At 45.7% G+C, this 23,485-nt stretch overlaps 2 protein-coding genes across 11 annotated transcripts in view; one reads left to right on the top strand and one right to left on the bottom strand.

The window, feature by feature from the left end:
- The window catches only part of LOC105481999 (family with sequence similarity 234 member B), a 36,664-nt gene extending 33,261 nt beyond the window's left edge, over positions 1–3,403 (top strand). Inside the window, exon 13 of the mRNA XM_011741835.2 lies at positions 601–3,403. Coding sequence (XP_011740137.1) covers positions 601–606 — 6 coding nt within the window. The 3' untranslated portion in view covers positions 607–3,403. The remainder of the gene's footprint in view (positions 1–600) is intronic.
- A 1,377-nt stretch (positions 3,404–4,780) lies between these two features.
- LOC105482008 (germ cell associated 1) lies at positions 4,781–23,399 on the bottom strand. 10 transcript variants are annotated; one of them, XM_071072184.1, is made up of 7 exons: positions 23,195–23,398; positions 10,457–10,775; positions 9,172–9,240; positions 8,700–8,871; positions 7,872–8,024; positions 7,104–7,219; positions 4,781–5,199 (listed from the first exon to the last, which is right to left on the bottom strand). In XM_071072184.1, exons 1-7 carry the CDS (start codon positions 23,240–23,242, stop codon positions 5,009–5,011), a joined length of 1,068 nt encoding a protein of 355 aa, XP_070928285.1. In that variant the 5' UTR covers positions 23,243–23,398; the 3' UTR covers positions 4,781–5,008. The 10 variants fall into 10 exon arrangements, with proteins under 10 accessions (XP_070928285.1, XP_011740192.2, XP_011740156.2 ...); XM_011741890.2 differs by having other exon boundaries at positions 7,108–7,219; XM_011741854.2 differs by having other exon boundaries at positions 7,108–7,246; positions 8,824–8,871.
- Between the last annotated feature and the right edge of the window lie 86 nt (positions 23,400–23,485).

Genomic DNA, 23,485 nt, shown 5'->3' with positions numbered 1-23,485 from the left:
TGGCTGCTGAAATATTGTTCCTCTTGAGGGTTTAGGACAAATACTACCAATTCCAGCTTTGTCCTTTAGAAAGTGGCAGAATGGGGAACTTTCTTGAGTAGATGTGTATCAAGACAGTTGTTTTGGACCAACACTATTTCCTATCTGACCATGAAGAAATGATTCTCAGTTGTTTTCAGCTGGAAATAATAGCATCTACCTTAGGGGACATTTGACAATGTGGGGTCGTAGTTTTTATTGTCCCAATGACTGACAGGGGTGGCTACGACTGATATTTTCTGGGTTGGGGCTAGTGATGCTAACATCATGCAGGGCTTGTAGCAGTTACAAACTAAAAAGAGTCATCTTGCTTAAAATGCTAATGTTCCCTCCCCACCCCCACTCCCAAGAAATATTATAGTCTAGTTCAAAGTTCAAAAGCTTATCATGGAAAATAACAAAGTTTCTGGGCCTTTCTGGAAGGAGGAGATGTTTACAGACTATTGGGGCTAAAGAAAAGGTCAGGAAAATAGTTGAATATTCTGACCTTTAGTTTTCCTGCTTTTCTTTGAACATCTCTACCATGAAAAACAATAGTCACTGATAACTCTTTTTCCATAGATCTAATCTGATGGAATCTTCAGTTGCAGAAGAAATGAACAGAGTGGATGCCCTCTCTACTCTCCTGTCACTGTAAAATCAGTTCTATGGAGAGAAGACTTCATCCTCATTTACCGCCTCCCTGATGGTTGTAAAGGCTTGGGAAGGCATGTTGGAGTCTTTGACGGCAGCATGTTCTATTTGGCTGGGGTGTCTTACCTACATTTTCAGTCCCTGCATTAACTCCCTCTAGGAACTCTGCGTGGATCGTTTGGAAATGTGACTCTCTTAAGTATTTTATTTTTTTGGTATGTCTAATTTATGAAGTCTTGCTGGGAAAGCCAGTGAAGTCTATGACTAGGAAACATTTTGTTGTACATTATGCTGTGTGTGTGTATTTTCTAATGTTGTGGTGAAGTTATTTTCCAGGTATGTCCTAAGTTTCAGGGATCCAGTTTCCTGTCCTTCTGAAATATATCTGGTGTGTTTGGTCATTTTGAGACTTCCAGATCCCCTACCTCTGATTTTGAGGGCCACTTATTTCTCTCCTTATTCTTTCCACCTGTACCTTGGCTACTTCCAAATTGTAGACAGAGTGCGAAAGATTTATAGTAGAAGACAGAGTTAGCTATCCAAGTATTTTCATCTCTTTTGTTTTATATCTTATTTCCTTAGATTTTCCATCCATGTCTATCAAGTGACCACAAGAATAACCATATTCCTATCACAAGGGGAGCAAGAGGATGTAGTCTGAGTGACCCATCTCTGACCAAGTCCACATGTTGTGTTATATGTGGCTCTGATGGTTCTGCCAGTCATGATCTTTTTTTCTGTGGCGACCTCAGAAGTGTATGTTTGCATGCTGTCTTCAACTTAGAGGAGAACTGGAAGTCAGGAGCCTTTGATGTCCTTATCCTGCTCTATCTCTTCTCTGCATCTTTTTCTATAGGGCATCCTCCTTAGCTCCCCTCACTCTGCTTTCTCTTCTATTCAGGGATATGTTTCTGGACTTTTGCTTCTGCTACTTGAGTCCAGGATGCAACCATTTTGTCCTGCATCTCTCCTTTCCTATAGAGCCTTTGAAGCTTTGTATTTTGGGAAAATTCTTCTGTAAATACTCTAAAATGGTTAAGTTATTTAGAATGATCTCCAGTGCTTACTCCTCCTTTCTTCTGTATCAATCTGCTGCTTCAATTAAGTTCTTCTTTAAACTTTTAGGTCATTGTTTATATAGCAGAAAATTCAACGTTGGCAGATGGAAAACTGCTTCTTGAATAACCTTGATAGGTCTTCCCTGAGTGCAACTCAGGTTCTCTCTTTACCTGGGCTTGTATCTTTTTTTTTTGAGACAGAGTTTTGCTCTTGTTGCCCAGGCTGGAGTGCAATGGCACGATCTCGGCTCACTGCAACCTCTGCCTCCTGGGTTCAAGCGATTCTCCAGCCTCAGCCTCCCAGGTAGCTGGGACTACAGGTGCCTGCCACCGTACCTAGCTAATTTTTTTTTTTTTTTTTGTATTTTTAGTAGACGTGGGGTTTCACCATGTTGGCCAGGCTGGTCACGAACTCCTGACCTCAGATGATCCACCTGCCCCTGCCTCCCAAAATGCTGGGATTATAGGCATGAGCCACTGTGCCTGGCTGGGCTTGTATCTTTTAGCTTGTATTAGTAAAAGGATTGTAGAAAATTATGAAGTCCAGATTTAAAGGGATCTCTGTTAATTACCCACTGACAGGCATTATGACGTAACAGGAGGTTGGTAGCAGTAGATCCAAGCAGGCATGTTGCCTGGCTTCAGATTGGCCTTCTCAGGTTTCTGGGTACCTCTGCCTTAAGATCCTGAAGGCAAATTTGGTTTCAACAGTTTGGAAGTCTTCTGTGGGTCCAGCTTGACTTTGGGGGATTAAGAAGATACTCCCAGAGTATGGAAATGATTCCAGATAATTTCTGGGATTTGAATCTACTTGAGTATAAGGGCCTGGGACCTACTTTGGTTTAGTATAGAATTTGAAGGATTAATTTATAGGCAGCTGAACACCCAAAACTTGGGTGGTGGTCCTGTGGTCTGACTGAGCTGCCCAGGCATCACCTGGTTCTCTGTCATGTTAAAGCTTTCTGGGAAGCCAGCCACTCTATGTGGCAGTGAAACATGAAGTTGTTAATGAGGACCTGTTTTGGTGGGATTGTTTGGGGAGAGGACTGTGTTGATGCAGGGCAAATCCCAGAAAGAGATGAGAGGAAGCTAGAAAAACTTAATGTCTCTGAATTCTTCATGATGTATTTGCAAACTAACCTAACATAGATTCTTTGGACTATGAGTTTGAATCTCTCCTTGCGAAACAACGTTATACGCTTAGTTTTCTTCTTCCTCTTGCAGCCGGCACAGAAAGGTGTAAGTGGTGGCTGAAAATTGAGGAAGCTTCATCTGACCAATGTGGGTGCTGGTTTCTTGTGAAATGTGTCCCTAAACCTCCTTCTCCTTGCAGGCAGCCACCCACCCAGGTGTCTAAGATAGGAAATGCTCCTTTCTTTCTCTAATCCCATCGTGGGGTTGCCAGCAAAGCCAATATGACCACTACTGAGAAATAGTAATGACTTCTGCAAATGCAAGGGTCTTCCCCTCCTCTGTCCCTTAAGTACCCTCCCTTTTCCTTAGACCCCATTTTTGCCATCCCCCAAATGTTGTGGTATGGTGAAACGAATCCCCTGAATGTGAATTGCTATCCTTATTGCCCTTATTAGAGAAGAGCCAGCTGGTATATTGTCAGGAAGCACTATTTAAAATGTGAACTGTTACAGAGTAAATAAATAAATACTCTAAGGGAATATACTTGTGTGCCATTCTCATTTGTCTGAGTCATCAAGGATGGTTTGTTTCCCCATATGGAAAAGAGAATGGGCAAGTAGATGGGTGGCATTCTGTTTTTTTTCTTTTTTTTAAATTTAAGTTCTAGGGTACATGTGCACAATGTGCAGGTTTGTTACGTATGTATACATGTGCCATGTTGGTGTGCTGCACCCATTAACTCATCATTTACATTAAGTATATCTCCTAATGCTATCCCTTCCCGCTTCCCCACCCCACGACAGGCCCCAGTGTGTGATGATCCCCTTCCTGTGTCCAAGTGATCTCATTGTTCAATTCCCACCTATGAGTGAGAACATGCAGTGTTTGTTTTTCTGTTCTTGCGATAGTTTGCTGAGAATGATGGTTTCCAGCTGCATCCATGTCCCTACAAAGGACAAGAACTCATCCTTTTTGATGGCTGCATAGTATTCCATGGTGTATATGTGCCACATTTTCTTAATCCAGTCTATCACTGATGGACATTTGGGTTGGTTCCAAGTCTTTGCTATCGTGAATAGTGCTGCAGTAAACATACATGTGCATGTGTCTTTATAGCAGCATGATTTATAATCCTTTGGGTATATCCCAAGTAATGGGATGACTGGGTCAAATGGTATTTCTAGTTCTAGATCCTTGAGGAATCGGATGGGTGGCATTCTTTATGGAGGAAATAATAGAGTATATTTCTCAGAAGGGATGAAAAGGTGGGATCCAGAGAGGAGCCTGTGCCCCCTTGTTCACTGGCAAGTCCCTGGTATGACTGTGTAGAAGGGAACCACAGTCCCATCTGAATAGCCTTGGTGGGCTATTTCTAGAAGTGACCCTGCCCCTGTGTGCTGTTGGCGCCTTCTCATGTTAAACCACTCTCCTAAGGGCTCCTGGGACAATGTTTCATAACACTTTTACTGGGTACCTACTGTGTGGATGCAGGACACTGTCTCAGGCAGTGTGGAGGACCTCTGTGCTACATGGCAAAGCACTCAGGGGTGCTTCTGTCTTCCCATCTGTGACTTCCAGAACAATTCGCGTGCACCATGGAAAGTTGAGCCACAGTCACACTACCGTTAATTTGCTCACCTCCATTTCTCCAATTTCCAGACTGATAACTAGATTTATCAGACCCTTAAGGTCAGTCAGGAAGTGTATTTTACTCCTCTTTTTATCTCCATGGTTTAGCCCAGAACTTGGCACAGAAGCTATCAGTAAAAAAGGGAATTCTGGATGTGTGAGATGTGGGGTGGGTGAAATGAGATGGAGCTGTAGAGGAAAAGAGAGCCATGGCACCCAGGAATCCCTTAGGACTTAAAGATAACCCTTATTCATAGCCTCTAAAAACCATGCTCAAGAGACGGACGTTGGCTTAAGCACATGTTGATAATCCGCAGACGTGTAAGGTGGGGCTCAAGCCTACTCCCCAAACCCGCTTAACTCCTAACACTGCTCTTCCTCTACAGATGACCTAACTGCTGCTTTCAGCTCCTGGCTGGCCTCTCGTTGAAATCCCTTGTTCCGCAGCTCAGAGTAGAAGTCGACTCCCTCAGAGACAGAGTGGATGGGCTGATTATGATACTGGTGGTAGCCGGTCAAAGAACCCGTGGTGGGGGCTGCACTTGACAGCTGCCGAGGGAAACACCGGTGGTGATGTGGTCGGCAGTTCGGGGGTTCCTTGAAGCTCTTACTATGCTTGCACTTGAACTCCAGCACCATCCTGGTGTACGTGTTGAAGGTGGTGACAGCTGACGCCATGCAGCAGGTGAAGGAGAGCCAGGCCATGCTAGGGACAAACGCACAAAAAGATTGGACAATAAGAATAGGACTTTCTTGAGAGAAAAATGCCATGACCTCTTCCTACTAGTAGACTAGCTTAATGCCTTGTAGGGATTTAGGGACTTTCCACCATGTTTCAGGTAAAGAACTGTGGGAAGAGAACTTACCGATTTCTAAAAAGAGAATGACTCATGTAGTCCTAGTATCAGACTAGGAGCTTAATGGATTTGTTTTCACTGAATTGTTGAGTTGTCGGTGCCATGCCCTTTTCTATCTGCTGTGCCTATTTTGTGTGTGTGTGTCTGTGTGTATTTGGACTCCTGTTTCCCAAGCTGCATTGACCCTTGTAAAATCTCCAAGATTCCCCAGGCCTGAAGCTGAGCTGTGTGCAGTGGACATAACCCACTGCATACCCTCCCTCTCCCACCCCAACACACACACACACACACACACACTCTCTGCCAAAGATGTCCCCCCACTCAGATGCTGGGAGGAATCATCCCTCTTCCATCTTCCTTTGTTTTGAACTTAGCAGTGTTAGGGTCCACAAAGTTGAGCCTCTGAAAGTCATTCAGGAAAACATTTACTACAAATCAGGAGGTATTACGGGTTGTACTAGTGGAATTTGCTTCGTATGAAAACAGTGTGGTTTTGGCTTACAGGAGTTCATAATGGATGGGAGAGGAGCTGGAGATTAAGGGAATCTGGATGGATTCAAGAAAGGAAAAGAAGACACTAGGGAACTATATTAAACACATTCCTGAAAACTTGGAAAATCAAATCCCTAAATCTCCCTGTGGTTCTGGGAAGCTCAGGAAACAGGAAGTTTTGTGAGGTTAGGGAGGGATTTCATGAGGCCAAGTGATGGTTAAAGCCAGGTCACATGCAGGCACTGTGTGTTCATATCTGTTGCCTCTGACAAACGCAGTAGGTTCAGTCTGGGATGCTTCTGGGAGTTGATTGATAGGCGTTGCCTAGCCTGAGCTCCACAGCCGTAATGCCAAGAATGGCCTGAAGACAGACAAAAGGTGAGAAATGCTGGATCTGGGAACTGCATTGAGCCGATGCCCTGGCTGGTGGAGTAGACTCAGACTCCCAAATTATTAGCACAGGTTGTGCCACGGGAAACGGGATAGGGCCTCACAACAGACGTGCAGGCTTCCTTCTCTGAGTGGAAACTTGAGCCCATCACTGTGTCTTTTTCAGTGCTCTCAAAGTACTTAGCACTTAGTAAATATCAGTACAAGTTGACAACTTGCTGTGAATAAAGAGTGCTCCTTAAGGGAGAAAGTAAGAGCTCTCAAAGGTAGTATTTAACTTGAATGTGTTGCCTCGTGATGTTTGCTGTCGCTGTCTTTTTAAGAGAAATCTAAAATGACTGACCCCTTAGTTCTTTAAGGGTTAGAGAACGACTGTGGTAGTGAAGTGTTATTTCCAACGCGGTTCAATAGAATAAGAATGGATATAGAAGGAAGTGAAGAGGAGAGGAGTAAGCTATTTACAGAGAATGCAATTCAATCCAAATTTCAAAGTGATTTCTCGATTTCTCTGTTCTCTAATACCTTGAATCATTAAGAAAAAATAGAGCCCATTTCCATAAGGCCTACAAAATCAGTCTTGTTTCCCCAGGGTGACATATATGCCAGGTGAAGAGGCAACTGCCACAGCTGATGAGCAGGAAAACTGGACAAAATAACATCCTCCCAAGACACCCTCGAGGAATCCTCCCTGTACCCACTCAAGGCAGGGAAGAATGGATGTGTCCTGATGATGCAGCCCTGTGTGTGGTTGACAGGCTCCTGGGATGAGGGATGAAGAGAAGGCAGGGCTTCACCGAATAAGCATCTAGCTGGGGGTAGAAAATCTCATGAAGGTTGGCTGGGGCTACAAAGGTTCAGGAGATGACAGCACTTACTAGAAGGCCCAGCCATAATTCCAAACATGGGGTCTCCAGTCTTCCGGACCCAAGTTGGCAGTCGCCTGGAAGACTTGTGAATACATCATGTGGGCCACCATCCCCAAGAGACCTACAGAGGAAACAGGAAGGCAGAGCCCTTAGAGAAAGGCTTTCATGCCGTCTGCCAGGAGTATGATTTTGGATCACCCTTCTCGCAGTCAGGCGCAGCCTCTGTTGGAGTAGCCCATTACCCTATGCCACCACATTTCCTGAAGAGTAATCCACAAGGGGGGCTTCTCCTTAAATGCACATCTTTGCAGTAGGTGATCCCAGACTGCAGGCTGAGAGCTATGGAAAAAGTCTGAGTCAATGCTGCACCCAAGGCCACTGCACCCCACCCCTACTCCTTCCCACCCACACCCCAATGTTGGCTTAATTCTTCATTTCATATGTGCATCTCTCACTTTATTCAATGGAGACTGGTCTTGAAAAGCTGTGTGTATGTCACAGCTGAAAAGTAACCCAAACAATAGATTTTACATATTGAGAAAGCTTGCAAATAAAGGAACCTAGAGGTAAATCATTTTGTAAAGTACATGGTGATCCAATATACAATTTTACATGTTACTTCAATTTAAAATTAAAGATGCCTACCTCCATTCTTTATACTGTCTTTGGGCTCCTTCTCTCCCTCTCCTTCAGGGCAAAGACTCAAGTCCTCCAGCTAGGGCTTCAAAGGTGGCCAGGGCCAATCACCCCCTCCCACTCCAGGAGCAACTCACCTGACAGCACAGAGGAAACAGCAGCAAAGGCGCTCAGTTTGAGCCCACAGGCAGGGTTCGCAGTAAGTAGCAAGTCCATTAGTAGCAGGAGGAAGCTGATGAATTGAAGTCCGATGTAGGTGATCTGCGTTCCCAGGGATAACCATAGGATTTCTGCCAGAAACCAGAGGAAGAGGGAGCGCTCACCCTCAGTTAAAAAACTGAACAAACGGTGAGCATAGGATGCCTATTAGGAGTTAAGACCCTAGCAGCATCCGAGAAGGGGAGAATGAGGCACAGCTGAAACCAGGGAGGACCATTACTTCATTCTGGTTCTTTGACGTCGCTCACAGCTCCTACTCTATAACCAGTATATACCCAAGTAAGTTTGACCGACTGTCAATACTGTTGGGGAGATTTGAGAAGAAATCATCGAATTTTCATAAATCCTGCAGGGAAATAATGTTGCTCTAGTTATCATTTTTGTCCTCTTTTTCCTCATTTAATTTTGGGACGGTTCCCTCCCTGCCTCCTTTCTTCACTCCTTTCATTTGACCAAATAATAATATAATAATAGTGGAGGAGAAGGAGGAAAAACCTAAGCCTTCCTACACGGTTACTTGGCAACAAGAGTAGGTTAGCGCTGTTGGTGGTTTTCTATTTGTGAATCTTATTTATCCCCGCTGTTCCTTTTTTTGCGTTCCTGCATATGAATGAAAGTCAGTTCAAGGAGGAATTTGTGTCACCCTGTGGGGCTCAGAAGAGAAAAGTGAGAGATCACAGTGCAGTTTAGATCCGGAGAGGCTCAAGTCAATGGTAACTACTGTAAATTCCTTATCAGACACATACTTGCCACAAAGCCCCAAGGGAGGGGAGGGGAGGGAAGCCTTCTCCATCAACCGCTTCCCTCCAAATCGGAGAGTGGGGTGACATGGGCCTTGCAACGTGGCAAATTCCAGTAGTCCTTTCTCACCTCTCTCGGTTGGTGGTGTGAGTTCAATGAAACTTCGGCACCTCTCCCCTGAAACATACAAGGTGCAACGTCATGGAACTGCTCCCGGGGATGGCTGGAATGAAAACCTTCCCCACCCCATACCTGGCGCTGCTCCCTCTGCTCTGACAGCACCTGCCCCACATAGAGCAGGAAAGCAGGAAAGAATACCTGGGTGAATGAATGGCACAGCCAAGAGTCAGCCCAGGTGAATTTCTCTCTCTTCAATCTCTGATAATGCAGAAGCTGTTTCCCTGAGAGCACCTACATAGCTTAATATTCCCATTTCCCGTGTCCTGAAGAGTTAACGATCTTAGTGTTAACTAATACCTTTTGCTGCCGCTGTACCACTGGACCGAAGGTCTCTAAATTGTTTCCAGGACTGGGGATGGAGCAGTGCTAAGTGGCACAATAATAAATATAAATGTAAATACATTTTTTAAAAAAATTCCTCTTCCATCTCCCTTTTAGCTCAAATAGGGAGAAGTAGCAGATATCAAATTGTTCATGATTCTGGGCATTAGAAAAACTTCACTACCAGGTGCTTTCTTCCCAGGACACAGAGTCACCTCTCAGTGTTCTGGGCAGGGAAGAGGAGGTGCCTTCAACTCGTTCCTCCAAACCTGAGGAACACACATCGACCAGCACCTGCCTGCTTTGCTAGTGTGCACCGAGGGGCAGGAGATCTGGCAGATCTGCCTTCAGTTCCTTGAGGGCTCCCTTACGTGATCTAGTTACCCTAGCTGGCTGGCTTCAGTTCCCCCACTTTTAAATGGTAGCAGTAATACTTAGAATGATAAAACACTTTGGGGCCAGGAAAAGGCTGTAAAGATTATCTACTGTGATGCTTTCATCTCACAAATGAGCAAATCAAAGCCTATAGAAGCGAAGTTATAGGCTGGGCGTGATGGCTCACGCCTGTAATCTTAAGCACTTTGGGAGGCCGAGGTGGGCGGATCACCTGAGGTCGGGAGTTGGAGCCCAGTCTGACCAACATGGAGAAACCCCATCTCTACTAAAAATACAAAATTAGCCAGGCATGGTGGCATATGCCTGTAATCCCAGCTACTTGGGAGGCTGAGGCAGGAAAATTGCTTGAACCTGGGAGGCGGAGGTTGCAGTGAGCCGAGATGGTGCCATTGCACTCCAACCTGGGCAACAAGAGTGAAACTCCGTCTCAAAAAAAAAGAAGGAAACAAAGTTATTTGTATGAGGTCACAGTTGAGCAGAGCTAGGGCTTTCCTACAATATTCCTCTCCGTTTTGTTTCTAAACAGCAATTCTAGGTCTCTAGACTGGAAATTCTCATAATGTGAATGGTCTAAATGAAACTTTTAAGGTTAATTCTATTTTTAACATGCTATTTTGAACCCACAAGTCTACTACAGAGGGAGGAAGTGAAAAGCCAACCTTATTAAAAGGGGCTGCCATAGAGAAGGACACTACACAGAGGTGGAAGGCTCTGTGCTGGGAGAAGGAGGTGAGGCCCACTGGGGTGTGGGCTGCACTTCCCAGGGCAACCCCAGCCCTAAGCGGGCCTACCTGGTTTCCATGCCTGCATTAGATCTCTTGCCCACCCTGACCCCGTTGCTCTTATATCCCAGAATTGAGGCTACCTGGTTCTTCCACAGTTTCCTCACAGGATAGCCATATGCCACTCCGGAAGCTCCGGAAGGAGAACCGGTCATCCCCAGTCTCCCAGTTGTATTGTACCACCTCCTGGGTGGATGTGTTGGTGGTATCTCCATCCAGGGACACTGGCATGTCAAAGCACTTGGCTGCCAGACCTTTCTCGCACAGGGGCTTGGGCACCTTCTGTGTGCCCACAAACCAGTAGTTGCTGAGCAGGGATATTGTGGAGAAGCTGAGTGATAGCATGCTGAGGACGGCAGATAGGAGTGTCCGCTGGCCAGAGAAGGCCTTCGCGAGCTCCATCTGTAATAGACAAGCACAAGTGGAAGGGAAGGGAGCAAGGGAGCTTGACTCAGAGTCGCCTCGGAGATTTGGCCACCTTTCCCTGTGCTCCCTCTGCTCAAGCCATACCCCTCCAAGGCGGATAGGCACAACCCTCCTCTGCCAGTTTTCTCCAGGGGCCGCATGGAAGCCCGGCTTCAGGAGTGGTCTGCAGCCAGCACCCAGAGGGTCTCAGAAAACCATATGCCCGCACGGGGGCCTCAGAGCAGCTCTCTCTGACCTTCTCCTGTCCTCCTGTCTCAGTCCCACTCTTGCCCGAGGCTAGCCACAGAAACTAGGATCCCTCTGCCTCAAGGTGGGTCATAGAAACCAGAGCCCCTTTCCCCAGAGCCAGCCATAAAACCTAAAAATAGTACTCTAACTTTCCCTCTGCCTTTCCGTGTACAAACGGACCCTGAAGAAGTTTTCTGACCTAGCTTGTGTGACTGTAGGTCATAAGACTCCCATTCCAGAGAGGGTCGCGCCCCGCACCCGGAAGGAAGAAATGCACGCTCACAGAGGCCAACGAGAAGCAGGCCTTGCTGGGTTTCCCCCACGCGGTCTATTAACGTTATTAGATCAGGCCAGATGCAGTGGCTCACGCCTGTAATCCTAGCACCATAATCCCTCCCAGAGGTGGGAGGGTTGCTTGAGTTCAGGAATTCATGACCAGCCTGGGTAACATAGTGAGACCCTGTCACTATGAAAAATTAGCCGGGCATGATGGTGCGTGCCTGTAGTCCCAGCTTACTTTTGAGGCTGAGGTGGGAGGATCACCTGAGCCCAGGAGGTCGAGGCTGCAGTGAGCCATGATCATGCCACTGCACTCCAGTCTGGGCAACAGACTGTCTCTAAAGTCTGTTTTACAGAGTGCAGTCTGTGCCATTGCACCCCAGTCTGGACTATCTGTCTCTAAAAAATAAAGAACAATCAATAAACAAAAAAACAGTAGATCATGTCCTTGATGTCCAATCATATTTCTACGTGACTGTCCATACTTTTTTGAAACTCAGCATAAAAACAGACAATTTTCCCTGCATCTTTGGGTCTTCATTCTGAAGGATCCCTTGTCATGTGAAACTATGATCAAATAAACTTGTATGTTTTTTCTCCTATTAATCTGCCTCTTGTCAGTGATTTTCAGTGAACCTTCGGAGGGCAAAAGGAAAGTTTTCTCCTGGCGTCTACACAACGCGGGGATGATGCTTCTTCAAGTTGACCTTACACAGGTCCAACCGCAGAAAAGCGGTGATTTGCGTAGATTGAATGACAGGGGCTGGTCTCTGGGCATGATATGCAGCAATACACAGAAGTAGGATAAAGGTGATCCACCAGATATGACAAATTAGAATGATGAATGCAGAAGTCAGAATGAATTGGATGTGAACGTATTAAAATCTTCCATTTCTGCTTCAAATGGTGAGAGTAGAATCAACATAGCCTCCAGCTAGCAAATCCTAGGGAGGGTGTGTGTGTGTGTGTGTGTGTGTGTGTGTGTGTGTGTGTGTGTACCTTTATGGTAAGTGCCATAATGACCCCACCAACAAACAGCAGGGGGATCATTCTGAGTAGCAGTGATGGATCTGCCAGCAGCCACTACCTGGAGTTCTTGGACCAGCAGATTGAGCAAGAGAGAGAGAAGGTGGATTGCTGCAAATATTAATACCACTGCTGGCCAGGCCCTGTCTACTGAAGTCCTGCCCCTCTGGGGCTCACCCCAAGTCCCAATTGCTTCAGGGACATCCCCTAAACAGCACCTTCCATGGGAAGTGAGGCTTGGAAGGGCTTCAAGGACTGTGGTATGTGCCTTCTTAATGGTATTCTTTTCATATTTATTTTTGGTCATGTCTTCAAGCTTTCAATATTTCAAGCTGCCATTAGGTAGCAAATGTGTCTTTGTGATTTTTATCTTTCCCACAGCAACTAGCACAGTATTTTACACATTAGACACTCAATACTAAACGACTGAGTAAATTGAGGATGTTCTGAATAAGCATCAGATAGCAATGACCTCAGTCAGAGGTTATATAAACTTTTTTTTTTTTTTTGAGACAGTTTCACTCTTGTTGCCCAGGCTGGGGTGCGATGGCACAATCTCGGCTCACCACAACCTCCACCTCCTGGGTTCAAGAGATTCTCCTACTTCAGCCTCCCGAGTAGCTGGGATTACAAGCGCCGACTAATTTTTTTGTATTTTTTTTAGTAAAGATGGGGTTTCACCATGTTGGCCAGGCTGGTCTTGATCTCCTGATCTCAAGTGATCTGCCCGCTTCGGCCTCCCAAAGTGCTGGGATTACAGGTGTGAGCCACTGCGCCTGGCCGGTTATATAAACTTTTACATAACAGTTTATATAAACTTTTAACTTTATATAAAATAATAATATATATACACATATATAAATATATAATTATATAATTAATAATTGACAAGGCAATTGACAACTTCTGGAAAACTTTTATATAAAGTCTCAACTTTATATAAAAGTTTAGAAAAAAGAATTGGGAGCATTCCAAATGCTCTTCGTGGTAATCGTTTTTGGCTTTGTCTTCACTGACAGGTAGTAGCACTGACTTGCTGAAGTGTTTGCTATTGTAACAATGTAGTGAGCTATTGGTGTCCTCTTCCCTGCATTATAGATTCCTCTGAAAGGAGTATGGCAATGAATATTAAACTGGAAACCTCCGGGGGAAGCAAATGGATGCTTTGGGGCCTGGAGGATAAAAGAGGGCAGTGAACCTACTGGGATGTGGGGCTATGGAAACCTTTGGAGAAGAGATGGGGCTTCTGGTTCTGGGAGAGGTAGCAGTCAGGCCCAGCTTCCATCCACTGCCACAGAGACAATAGAATTTCAAATGCTCGCATTTGAAATTGTGGTGCCTGTGTAGGCTGGACAGCAGGTTTGGTGTCCACAGAGCCATGGGTAGGGTGTCGGCAGCCAAGCCCTTGGTCAGTGGAGAGGAACCTGGAGGGCGGTGTCTTCCAGCCTGGTGCAGAAATGCCTGCCTCACGGTGGGGACCTAGAGGAGGCTGCCGAAAGAACTGAAGCCCCCCGGATGGCTCTGGCTGGAGCCCCTACTCGCTATGTCATTTTCAGCCTAAGAGAATAGGAGGGCAAGCTAAAATATGACCAGTATTAGACTGCCAACTTTGTTGAGTGGTGGCTTGGAGCCAGATTTAATTTGACTTAGAGGAGTAATTTGGCAAGTCTCTCACTTTGTGTTAGAGCAGTTTATACAGTCATATTAATGCACACTGAACAGAAAAGAAGCCCATGCTTAGTTGCTGACAGACGCTTCTTAAAGTAAACCTTCTTGAGCTTTCCAGGGGATCCTTCATATCAGAATTAATCAGACTTAAATCTGCTTAGCTTAAGAGCCATAAATAAAACCATAGTTAAATGGACAGGCCCATAAATTTCCCTCCCTTATCACGCCCAACTTAATGTTTCTACATTAACGGAGAACTTTACCTTAGAAATGAAACAATTTGTTCTTCAGAATTTCCAGGGACTAAGACAGTGCATATCACAAAGTGCTTATTATTTATGGCAATAAGAAATACACAAAGATCATATGCATGTAAAACCAATATACAAAACATGATAAAGACAACTTCTGAAAAGCAATCTGCTAATATGATTTTACTTTTAAAAGCACTCAACAAATGAACTCTGCCAAGAATTGTCAGTTCTTGCAAGACTCTGGGTGACCTTGACTAAGGACAAATTATCTGCAGCATCTGGGAGGAGGGAAGATTTTCTATTGCCAGACACTGAAGTCCTATGTTGCCCAGTTCCCCTTTCCTAAAATGTTTTCATCTTGGTTTTAGTTATGAAAATCCTATTGGTTTTAGTCATCATTCTCTTACTGTGAGTCATCCTTTTCTAATAATTCTTACATTGCTTGAATAAGAAATGGATTTCCAGGTAAAACATCTTCACTAACTATTTAGTGTAAAGACTGACCTAAAGACTTAGGCAATTCTAACTTTTGTGACCTCAGCATTCATTTTTCAACAATCATTTTCAGTCTGGTTTGGAAATTTGTCAATTATCATGTCAGATTTTAACTCCACACTCAATCCGTTTCAAGTTACACTTGCAAGATTTTTACTCCACATTCAATCCACTTCAAGTTATATATATTTGCAAGTTATTCTCGGGGTTATTCAGAAATAAGAAAGAATAATGAACCCTGTGCTAAGATACACCCACTTTGTGGCAACAAGGTGACAACCAATTTAAGGAAGAGGCAATGTGAGAAACAAAGAATAAAAAAGAGCTCGGACTGAAGCTCAAAGAGGTTCCTTCCGGAAGGAGTGTCCACCAGGCAGAGACACAAGGAACCTCATTCAAAAATCATCTTCTTGATATCAAATGATAATTTCACTCGAGAATTTTCAAGAATTATCTTCAACACCTATAGTACCATGCCCTTTGTCACATACTTTACTCCTTTCCCCAAACATGCCTTTCCCTGCTAGGATCCAATTACCTCTTGAATTGGAAGAACAAATCTAATTTTGCAATGGTTTCCATAAAGTGATTCTGAAGAAGTAATGACCATAAGAACAACTCTATCTTTGCGTATGCAACAGATCCTATGCCAAGGTGACTCTTGACTCTCTGGAAAAGGGACAGAGTGGTTTCTCTAACACTTGGGCCCTTAGATCATTAGGAAGTGCATAGGCGCCAATGTATAATCAGTAACCCTTCCATCAACATATATCAACAGAGTAACCCAAAATTAGCATAGGCTAGAAAGGACAACAGATCGATGAGGCAGGTGCATAAAAAGAGCCAGGTACAAAATAGCTGTAGACTGCATCCCTTGAGCAATATGAGGGGAAGCCGGTTACCTTGGCCATGGTCAGCGTCTTGCAGCTTGTCTGGAAGAACCGAAGGATGCCATCTGTACTCCAAGTCCCTTTGGTTTAACGTTGCAAGAATACAAACTGTCTTCCTACCCTCCTTCCTCTCCTCCTACCCCTCCCTTTCTATCTCATATTCTTTGGAGTGCCTCATGATTAAATGCTGCCTTACAGGGAACATGGGCATTTAATAATTGACAAGGCAATCAGGGCCCAGCTGTTCTGGGAGATTACACCAGAGAGCTTGCCAATGGGGATCCGGGATTAAGCATAAAGAAGCAAGGACGTGCAATTTGCAGAGGAAAATTTCTTTAAAAAGTAAATGATGGTTTAGTTTCCACTGCCTGCCATTCTGTAGGTAACTGGAGTGAATAGATTGGGCTTGAATTTATGGCAGACATGAAGATATGGCAGGTCACCATTATTGCAGAAGTTTACCTTCCCTTGAGTAGGGTTTCCCAGCCCTTTGAAGAAACTCTGTTCTCTGCAATGTCAGGGCCTCACGGAGCCATGAACAGGAAATAGTTTCCCCGTTCCATGGGTGGTCTCCACCTTCCAGTTAGAACATTAGAATAAGTACTATTAAGTATCTCCTCTACACATGGAATGCTGAGTGAGAGTGTTGGCTGGGGATGGGGTGAGGATGCAGATAGGATTGGAGATAAATGAATTCCAGGATCCGGAAGGCCATGGCTATTTACCATTCCTCTTCCAACCTTCAGGCAAAGGAATGACAATATTTTATATTTCAAAAAAGAGTTTCTAAAATGTTGAGAAAGTAATCTGACAGACCAGTAAGGGGTCGTTTGCACATCTTCTTGCCACCAGTCAGTCAGAAGTACAAGTTGTTCTTTTTCTCCTCAAAATTGTACAAACAGCTGGGCCCGATGGTTCATGACTGCAATCCCAGCACTTTGGGAGGCCAAGGCAGTTGGATCACTTGAGGTGAGGAGTTCGAGACCAGCCTGGTCAACATAGTGACACCCTGTCCGTACTTAAAAATACAAAAAAAAAAAAAAAAAAAAAAAGCCAGGCATTGTGGCAGGCACCTGTAATCCCAACTACTTGGGAGGCTGAGGCAGGAGAATCTCTTGAACCCGGGAGACAGAGGTTGCAGTGAGCCGAGATTGTGCCACTGCCCTCCAACCTGGGCCACAGAACGAGACTCCATTTCAAAAAAAAAAAAAAAAAAGTGCAAATTAATTGGGACACCAACGTTGAAAGAGATTCTGCCGCTGTTTGTGAGTCCCTAAACGCTGCATGGACTTTCATCCTCCAAGCCTTTGCTGATACTCTTCCTTCTGCCTGGAATGCCTTCAGTCTCTTTTTATCTGGTGAGCTGCCTGCCTCTCAACGAAATTAGTCTAAAAAGTCATCCACTCTTTGAAAATGTTTCTTTTCTCCCTAGGACATACAGTTCCCTCCTCATGGTCCTTGTCACACTATACCTCTCTCACAACACTTATTATTATTATTTTTTTAAATTTTAGCAGAGACAGGGTCTCACTGTATTGTCTGGGCTGGTCTCAAAATCCTGGGCTCAACCAGTCCTCCCACCTTGGCCTCCCAAAGTGCTGGGATTACAGGCGTGAGCCACTGCACCCGGCCTTCTCACAACACTTTCTATATTCCATTATAACTACTGCATTTGTCTTAAATGTAACTTCCTTAAAGGTCTCACTTTCATTTTAGAGCAGTTGTTCTCAGTTCTGATGGAGTATCAGAACAACCTTTGGAAGTCTGGAGAATATGCCGATTCCTGGATCCACCCTGAGATTTCATAATAGTTCTGGATGAGGCCCAGGGATTGGGAATTTTAGAAAGTTCTTAATATATACCCAGGGAATTCATGTAAAATGGTACCTGTTGGACTCATTTTGGGCTTACATTTAATAAAACCCTCTGTACCCCACCTGGCCCTTCCTCCCCCTCTTCCAGACTAGCCATGAGGCCGTATTTTTCCCATTCTATATTTGTGCAGTTCGTTTAGGGAATCAAAGGCAGGTTCTTGTGAACTTAACTGTTTGAATTAGTCCACGTTCTAGCTGAATGAGTTGCTTTGGATCCTGCTTTTGTCACCTGTAATGTCTGCTCTCCTCAGACTGATGTTAACAAGCAAATTTGATAAACATGTGCCATGTTCAAGCATATTTTCTGCATCGCCCAAACAACCCTTTATTTATTGTGAGAGAATCCACTCTCCTTTGGGAGGAGAAGCAGGAATTTTGTGTTCTTTATTTTTTTTTTACAGTTGCATCGGCTGTTGGTTTCCTAGCTAGTAGTTTCATCATAACGCTGGGTGGCGCTATCCCCTCATCGTTTCCGCTTCCGTCACGTGCTTCCCCCACCAGTCGGCAAAATGTGGGTGGAGGTGGCTGCTCCTCCCCATAGGATCCTTTTTTTTAAAATTTGGCATCCTCCCTGCCTGCTAATCTACAGAATGCCATGTGTCAGCCCTGTGGAATTCAGGGCTCAGGCTGAACTTTGGGGCATCCAGCCACTCCCTATAGGAGTCTTGTAGGATTGTTTCCTGTAGCACTTTTTTTTTTTTTTTTTTTTTTTGTGCGGCCAGTTCCAGCTTCAGTGACTCAGTAGATCCTCATATACTTCCCATGGGAAATACAACTCCACAGTATCAGAAAATACAGTTAGCCAATGTTTCCTGATGAGTTTTGTGCACATTTTTCTTTACTTAATTGTATCTTCATTGTCTTTCCACCCCAGAACAGTGAACAATTATTTTCCCCTCTCTGTGCTTACACCCTTCAAATACTTGCAGACACTTCTCATAGCCCGCTTGAGTCACTGTTTGGCACGGTCTTATGTCTTTGGTTTTTATTGCCTCTGCTCATAAACCGCACCCCCTGTGCCTTAATAGCCTGAAGTTCGCCTTCTCCAGGGAAATGGGGATGGGAGTGGCAGGCTCTTAAGTGTGTTATATGAGGAGGCTCAGGGGTGGATTTATTTAGAATGAAGCTAATAAGTGAAGCTTCAGCTTCCATGTCCCCTACTCCCTCCACCTCTTCTAAAACCTTGTTACCTAATTTACACTTGTAATTATGTACTCTTTTTCTTAAAGAGGGCCTCCAAAATTATATTATTTTAGGCCTCCACAAAGCCTGGGTCCACCCCTTAGGAAGCTGTGCATTTTGTGTGCGTACTTGGCTGCCTGGCTGCTGAATGTGACCAGTCTTGATCTCCCCCTCCCCAAGGACCCTGGACCACAACGTCTAATTTCCTCTTTTTGACAAAACATGAGTTTTTCTGCCTGGCCACAAACATCAGAGCCCAGCATCCCACTCACTTCCTTTCATTGTAATTTGGGCATGTTAATATTTTTTTCTTCCCTTTCCTCTCTTAGAACAGAAGAAGTAATTGCTAGTCAATGCGACATAAATATAATTAGGTTCGGCTCAGAAGCTCATGACTCAGCACAGACACGAAGATTCCACACCTAAAAACAGTATTTAGCTCCGGCATTTTGGACTGTGATCATTCCAAGATGACCTCCGCAGGAATATATATGCACCTCACAATTTATGACACCACAAGGCCAACGGTGGGGGATAACCCATATTTGCTAAGGTCCTCAGTCCCTGTTCCCTGTGCTGGACAAAACCACATTTACTAGGCTGTGCATCAAGAGAAAACGGTGGTCTTGGGGCACCTACACATACTTTGTAAATGGGAATGCAATTTATTGTTTTGTGAGTTCACTGCAGGTTAGGGGTGATTAAATGACAAGCGTGAATGCTGAGCCGGAAAGCAGGTTATATATCACACCACTTCCCTAATGCCAAGGCCTGGGGCTAAGGGATCCGGTGTTTTTCTTTGTTTGTTTGTTTGTTTGGTTTGTTTCTTTTTTCTTCACATCATCCATACTGGCATCTTCCTGGAAAGGTTTGTTTTCTCTCCCTGGCAGGAGTATCTCTATCCTGCCAGGAGCTAGATTTCCGACCCACGCGCCATTAACTTCTTTCTATTACTCAGTAGACAAAGGCTGGAGTGGGGTGTAAATGTTTCGGCTATCACTGGTCTGATGACCATGCCTGCCCCTGTTCTCTGCTCCTGCATGTTCTAGCATGTGCCTCTCTCATGTAACTCATCACATGGCTTTCCTGTCTGTTATGCTCATTTGACTGTAAGTTGCTTGATATAGTAGCAGCTATGTTTTATTCATTGTTTATCCTCAGAGCCTAGCAGTGTTTTAACATCTATAAATGAATGAATGAGGTTTGTAATGCAAAAAGGCTTATGGATACAATTAGGAATCCTGAGTGAAGATGTGAATAAAGAAGTGTGTCCAAACAGCCTTCTGTTGCTAAAGGAAACAGGATACTTCCGGATTCACATATGTAAGAGCAGTGAGAAGCTACAAAGGAAGTCCTGGGTCCACAGGCACACCCTAAGCCTTTTTACGCAGATGCACCCAGAGTTTCATCAAACAGATTCTCTGCCAATCCATTTCCTCTCACCTGTGGAAACATTCCTGCTTTTAAATGAGCAAAGCCCAGAAAACAGTGATTATCTCATGAAATAGTATATTATCTTTAGTGCACAGAGATCAGGGGACAAACAGATTGCTCAAAAACCAGTGACAGATTGGAAATGTTATATCCTTTTCCAAGCTGGGTGGTCCCCTACGGATTAGAGCCATTTTGGATGATGTATCTCCAACCTTCTGAGCTTTTGCTGCTCTAACTGCAATGTTTACATCAGTGCCTGACCTTCAGCTCCTTCACTGATGAAGACAAAGAAGGTCTTCACACGGGACATTTTCACATCTGTTTCCCAACTCGGAAGGGAAGAGTAATGCCACCAAAATGCCCAGGCTTAGTGTTCAAAATGACTACATCACTGTAGGACACAGCTCCAGGATTTATTCTTAGCTGTAACCACATTTAAGGGGCCACATCACCTCAAATGGTCACACAATCAAATGACTCTAGTCTTCCTAACGTAGATCCCGAGTGTTGGGAACACTTCAATTCAGTGGGAAGGACCCTGGAAAAGCGTTTCGGGACCTCGTTCTCGTCTTTCCCTTTCCGCCTTTTAATGGAATTGTTTGAGGACTTTTGCTAACGCAGTCATTTCCAGGAGAGGAAGCCGCCTTTCTTCCAGGCCCCAAGCAGCTGGAGTGAATCAGAGGGGCAGCCACATCTGCACTTCCTGTGGGGCAATCGCTCACGCGCGGGTGACGGCTCCCGCGGGCCGGCTGGGGTCGGGGGCTTTTGGGGACCGCGGGGCGGGGCGGGGGCGTAACGGGTGGGGCCTCTCGGGGGTGCCTGGGCCGCGCCATCTTCACTTCCGAGCGCGCCCTCCCACCGCAATGAGTAACGCGCCCTCTCGCGTTTACTACGGCGCCCGGTCGCCTAGCAACGGGGCGCGTTGCCGCGGCGACGGGCCGGGCGTCTTTGGCATTGTTTGCGAGGCCCCGCCCCACGGCCGCCAACCACCCAGGGCTTCCTGACCGGGTGGGGCGGGGGACCCGGGCTGTTTCTTCCTCTGGGTCTTCCTGCGTCGGCTGAGAACCGTGTCCCGGGGGCCCTCCCAGAGAGCAGGGACTGCCAGGGCAGGCCAGGGACCCGGCGAGCCGCGGAGGGCGGGGCCATGTGTGTCCGGGAGCTGGGCCGGGGCGCTAGGCCACCTGCGGCGCGGCCCCTCTGCGGCCTGGCGAGGCTGGGCGGGAGGGCGGGAGGGCGGGAGAGACGGGGTAGTCGGAGGGATTCCTTACACCCAGGCGGGTGGGCCAGGGCTCGGGATGTGTCGGGCTGCTGGGAGTCCAAAGTCAGGCATTTCCCTGCCCCTGCCTCCTAACGCTACGGGTCCCAGGCTCCCCTTCTACGGGAAGGGGATGTCTGCACCTCATTGGGAGGACTCGAGGGGCGGGACTTCGCCACCCAGACCCCTCAGCAGATCCGAGTTCTATTTACGACCCCTATGCACGACTGCACTGAGGATTTTGGCCAAGTTACTTAACCTCCCAGAGGGTTAAATTTACCCTCCGGGGTAAATGAGGTCAAAGAGTTGTCCTTCTGTGAAAGTCGAAACAGGTAGAAGATTGCCTCTAAGCAGCAACGAAGGGGAAGTGCACGTGTGCTACCAGCAGACACCTTGCTAGACCCTTCAGACATCTTCCTTAATCCTCACAACCAGCGTGAAAGAGACGTGGCATCCCCACTCTACAAATGAGGGTTCCGATTCAGAGGGTTTGACTTGCTCAAGGCCACAAAGGTAGTAAATGGTAGAGTCAACATTGGCAATCTTTGAGGACTGTTCGCCTGACTCATCACCAGGCTGCCACTCAGTAAAAGCCAAGGCACAGTCACCTTTAACAAAATGTACAGATTGCAGGCCAGATTATGGGACCTCCTGCAGAATGAGGCAATGGAGTAAGTGTACTTTATACCTCTCAGGTATATATTAGCAACCAGAAGCTCCCATATTCCCTCTGTGTCTCTCCTAGAAAACCACTGATAAAGAACAATAATAAAATTTATTCTAAGCCGTGACTGGCTTTTTCTATCATGTTCACATCCACTTCTTTATCATCTGTTCACTTTGGGCTGCTTCTGAATCAGGGAAACTGCCTGAGCCCACACCCCGATGGCTCTTCAGAACCACCAGCTCAGCTCTGCAGTCCCAGAAGCACCTCTTAAGTTATCCTGTTCTTTCCTTTGAGATCCTAACTTCCAGCTGGTCAACTACACACCACATTGCTCCCTCCGTTGGAGTGTGTGTGTGTACGTGTGTGTGAGTTTGTGTATGTGCTAGTTTGCTGGCTAATCACAAGCTTCATTTTTCTCTCATGAGAAAGGCAAGATATTTGCGAATGAACACCATTTGTTTTTTTAAGTAATCCTTAGAGCTGAAAATTGGGAGGCTGGTCGTTTCTGAATGTAGGTCAAATCCTAAACAAGCCGCAACTTCTCTGCAGAGTGTGAGAGTCTGCCCGGGTCTAGAAGGATCCCTGAAGACTCTCCTGGATTCTCTGAGACCAGAAAGAGCTCGACCGTGTGTTGTCCTTCCCAGTTCCAGATCAGAGCTGGTTTCCAGCAGGACTTTGGGGGTGCCCCACTGTTCTCTGGCATAGAGCTTAATGTCTGCTCTTCCAGCTCACGGTGACACACAGCTCTATTGTTGCCACCACTACTGGGCCTTTACCGGGCTCCAGATTTTGGCAACAAGAATAATACAGATGAAAGGAAAAAAGGAGAGGCATAGGGAGCCCTGGGAACAGAGAGGAGAAGGAAGACGATGAGGCAAGGGAAGAAGAAATGGAAGTTTTAATGAAGGAAGATGAAAAGGTAATAGGCTAAGGTATGGACATACCAGTTTTATCTATGAAAACTGGGCTGAGTAACACATTTTCATTCCATTTTGTAGAACCCTATAGTGCATTTCCAAGCTCCTTACTGTGACCATGTGAAATACATGAAATTGATGAGTTAGTGTAACCTGTGTTACAAATCCAGCAGTAAGTAAGTATGTGTACGAGATGTTCATGAGATTTCAAAATCCATGTACCTACCTCCTGGGTGAGGCAAACATTTTGAGTCAGTTGAGAGGAATCGCTCATTCACTCTTGCAGTGCGAAGGCAGAGAAGTTTCAGTTTATCTTCTGTTCTGTCTCAATCAGTTGGGTAGAATGGGTGTTTAGCGTGAGGATGAATCAGCTCCCCTCTTGCCAGCAGAGGGGTAAGGTGGTGTGTGGTGGATTGGAGAGGATGTCCTGAGGGCAGGACACCAGCCAGGGCGGGGCTAGGTGACCCAGGGGGTTTACTCTGTGATGTCACAATGGCAAGCAGGGGTCTCCTTGTTG

Source organism: Macaca nemestrina, chromosome 10 (genome assembly GCF_043159975.1).
Source record: "Macaca nemestrina isolate mMacNem1 chromosome 10, mMacNem.hap1, whole genome shotgun sequence".
Taxonomy (NCBI): Eukaryota; Metazoa; Chordata; class Mammalia; order Primates; family Cercopithecidae; genus Macaca; species Macaca nemestrina.
Note: the sequence above shows the minus strand (reverse complement) of the source record. Positions and strands in the feature narration are given on the sequence as shown.

Bases quoted from the DNA above. Each gene is read 5' to 3' on its own strand.
- LOC105482008 (XM_071072183.1), bottom strand. From the start codon at position 23,242: ATGAGCGATTCCTCTCAACTGACTCAAAATGTTTGCCTCACCCAGGAG. The intron at 10,776-23,194 runs GTAGGTACATGG...TGTCTATTACAG, and splicing joins ATGTTTGCCTCACCCAGGAG to ATGGAGCTCGCGAAGGCCTT. The intron at 5,200-7,107 runs GTAAGTGCTGTC...GTTTGTCCCTAG, and splicing joins AATTATGGCTGGGCCTTCTA to CATGGCCTGGCTCTCCTTCA.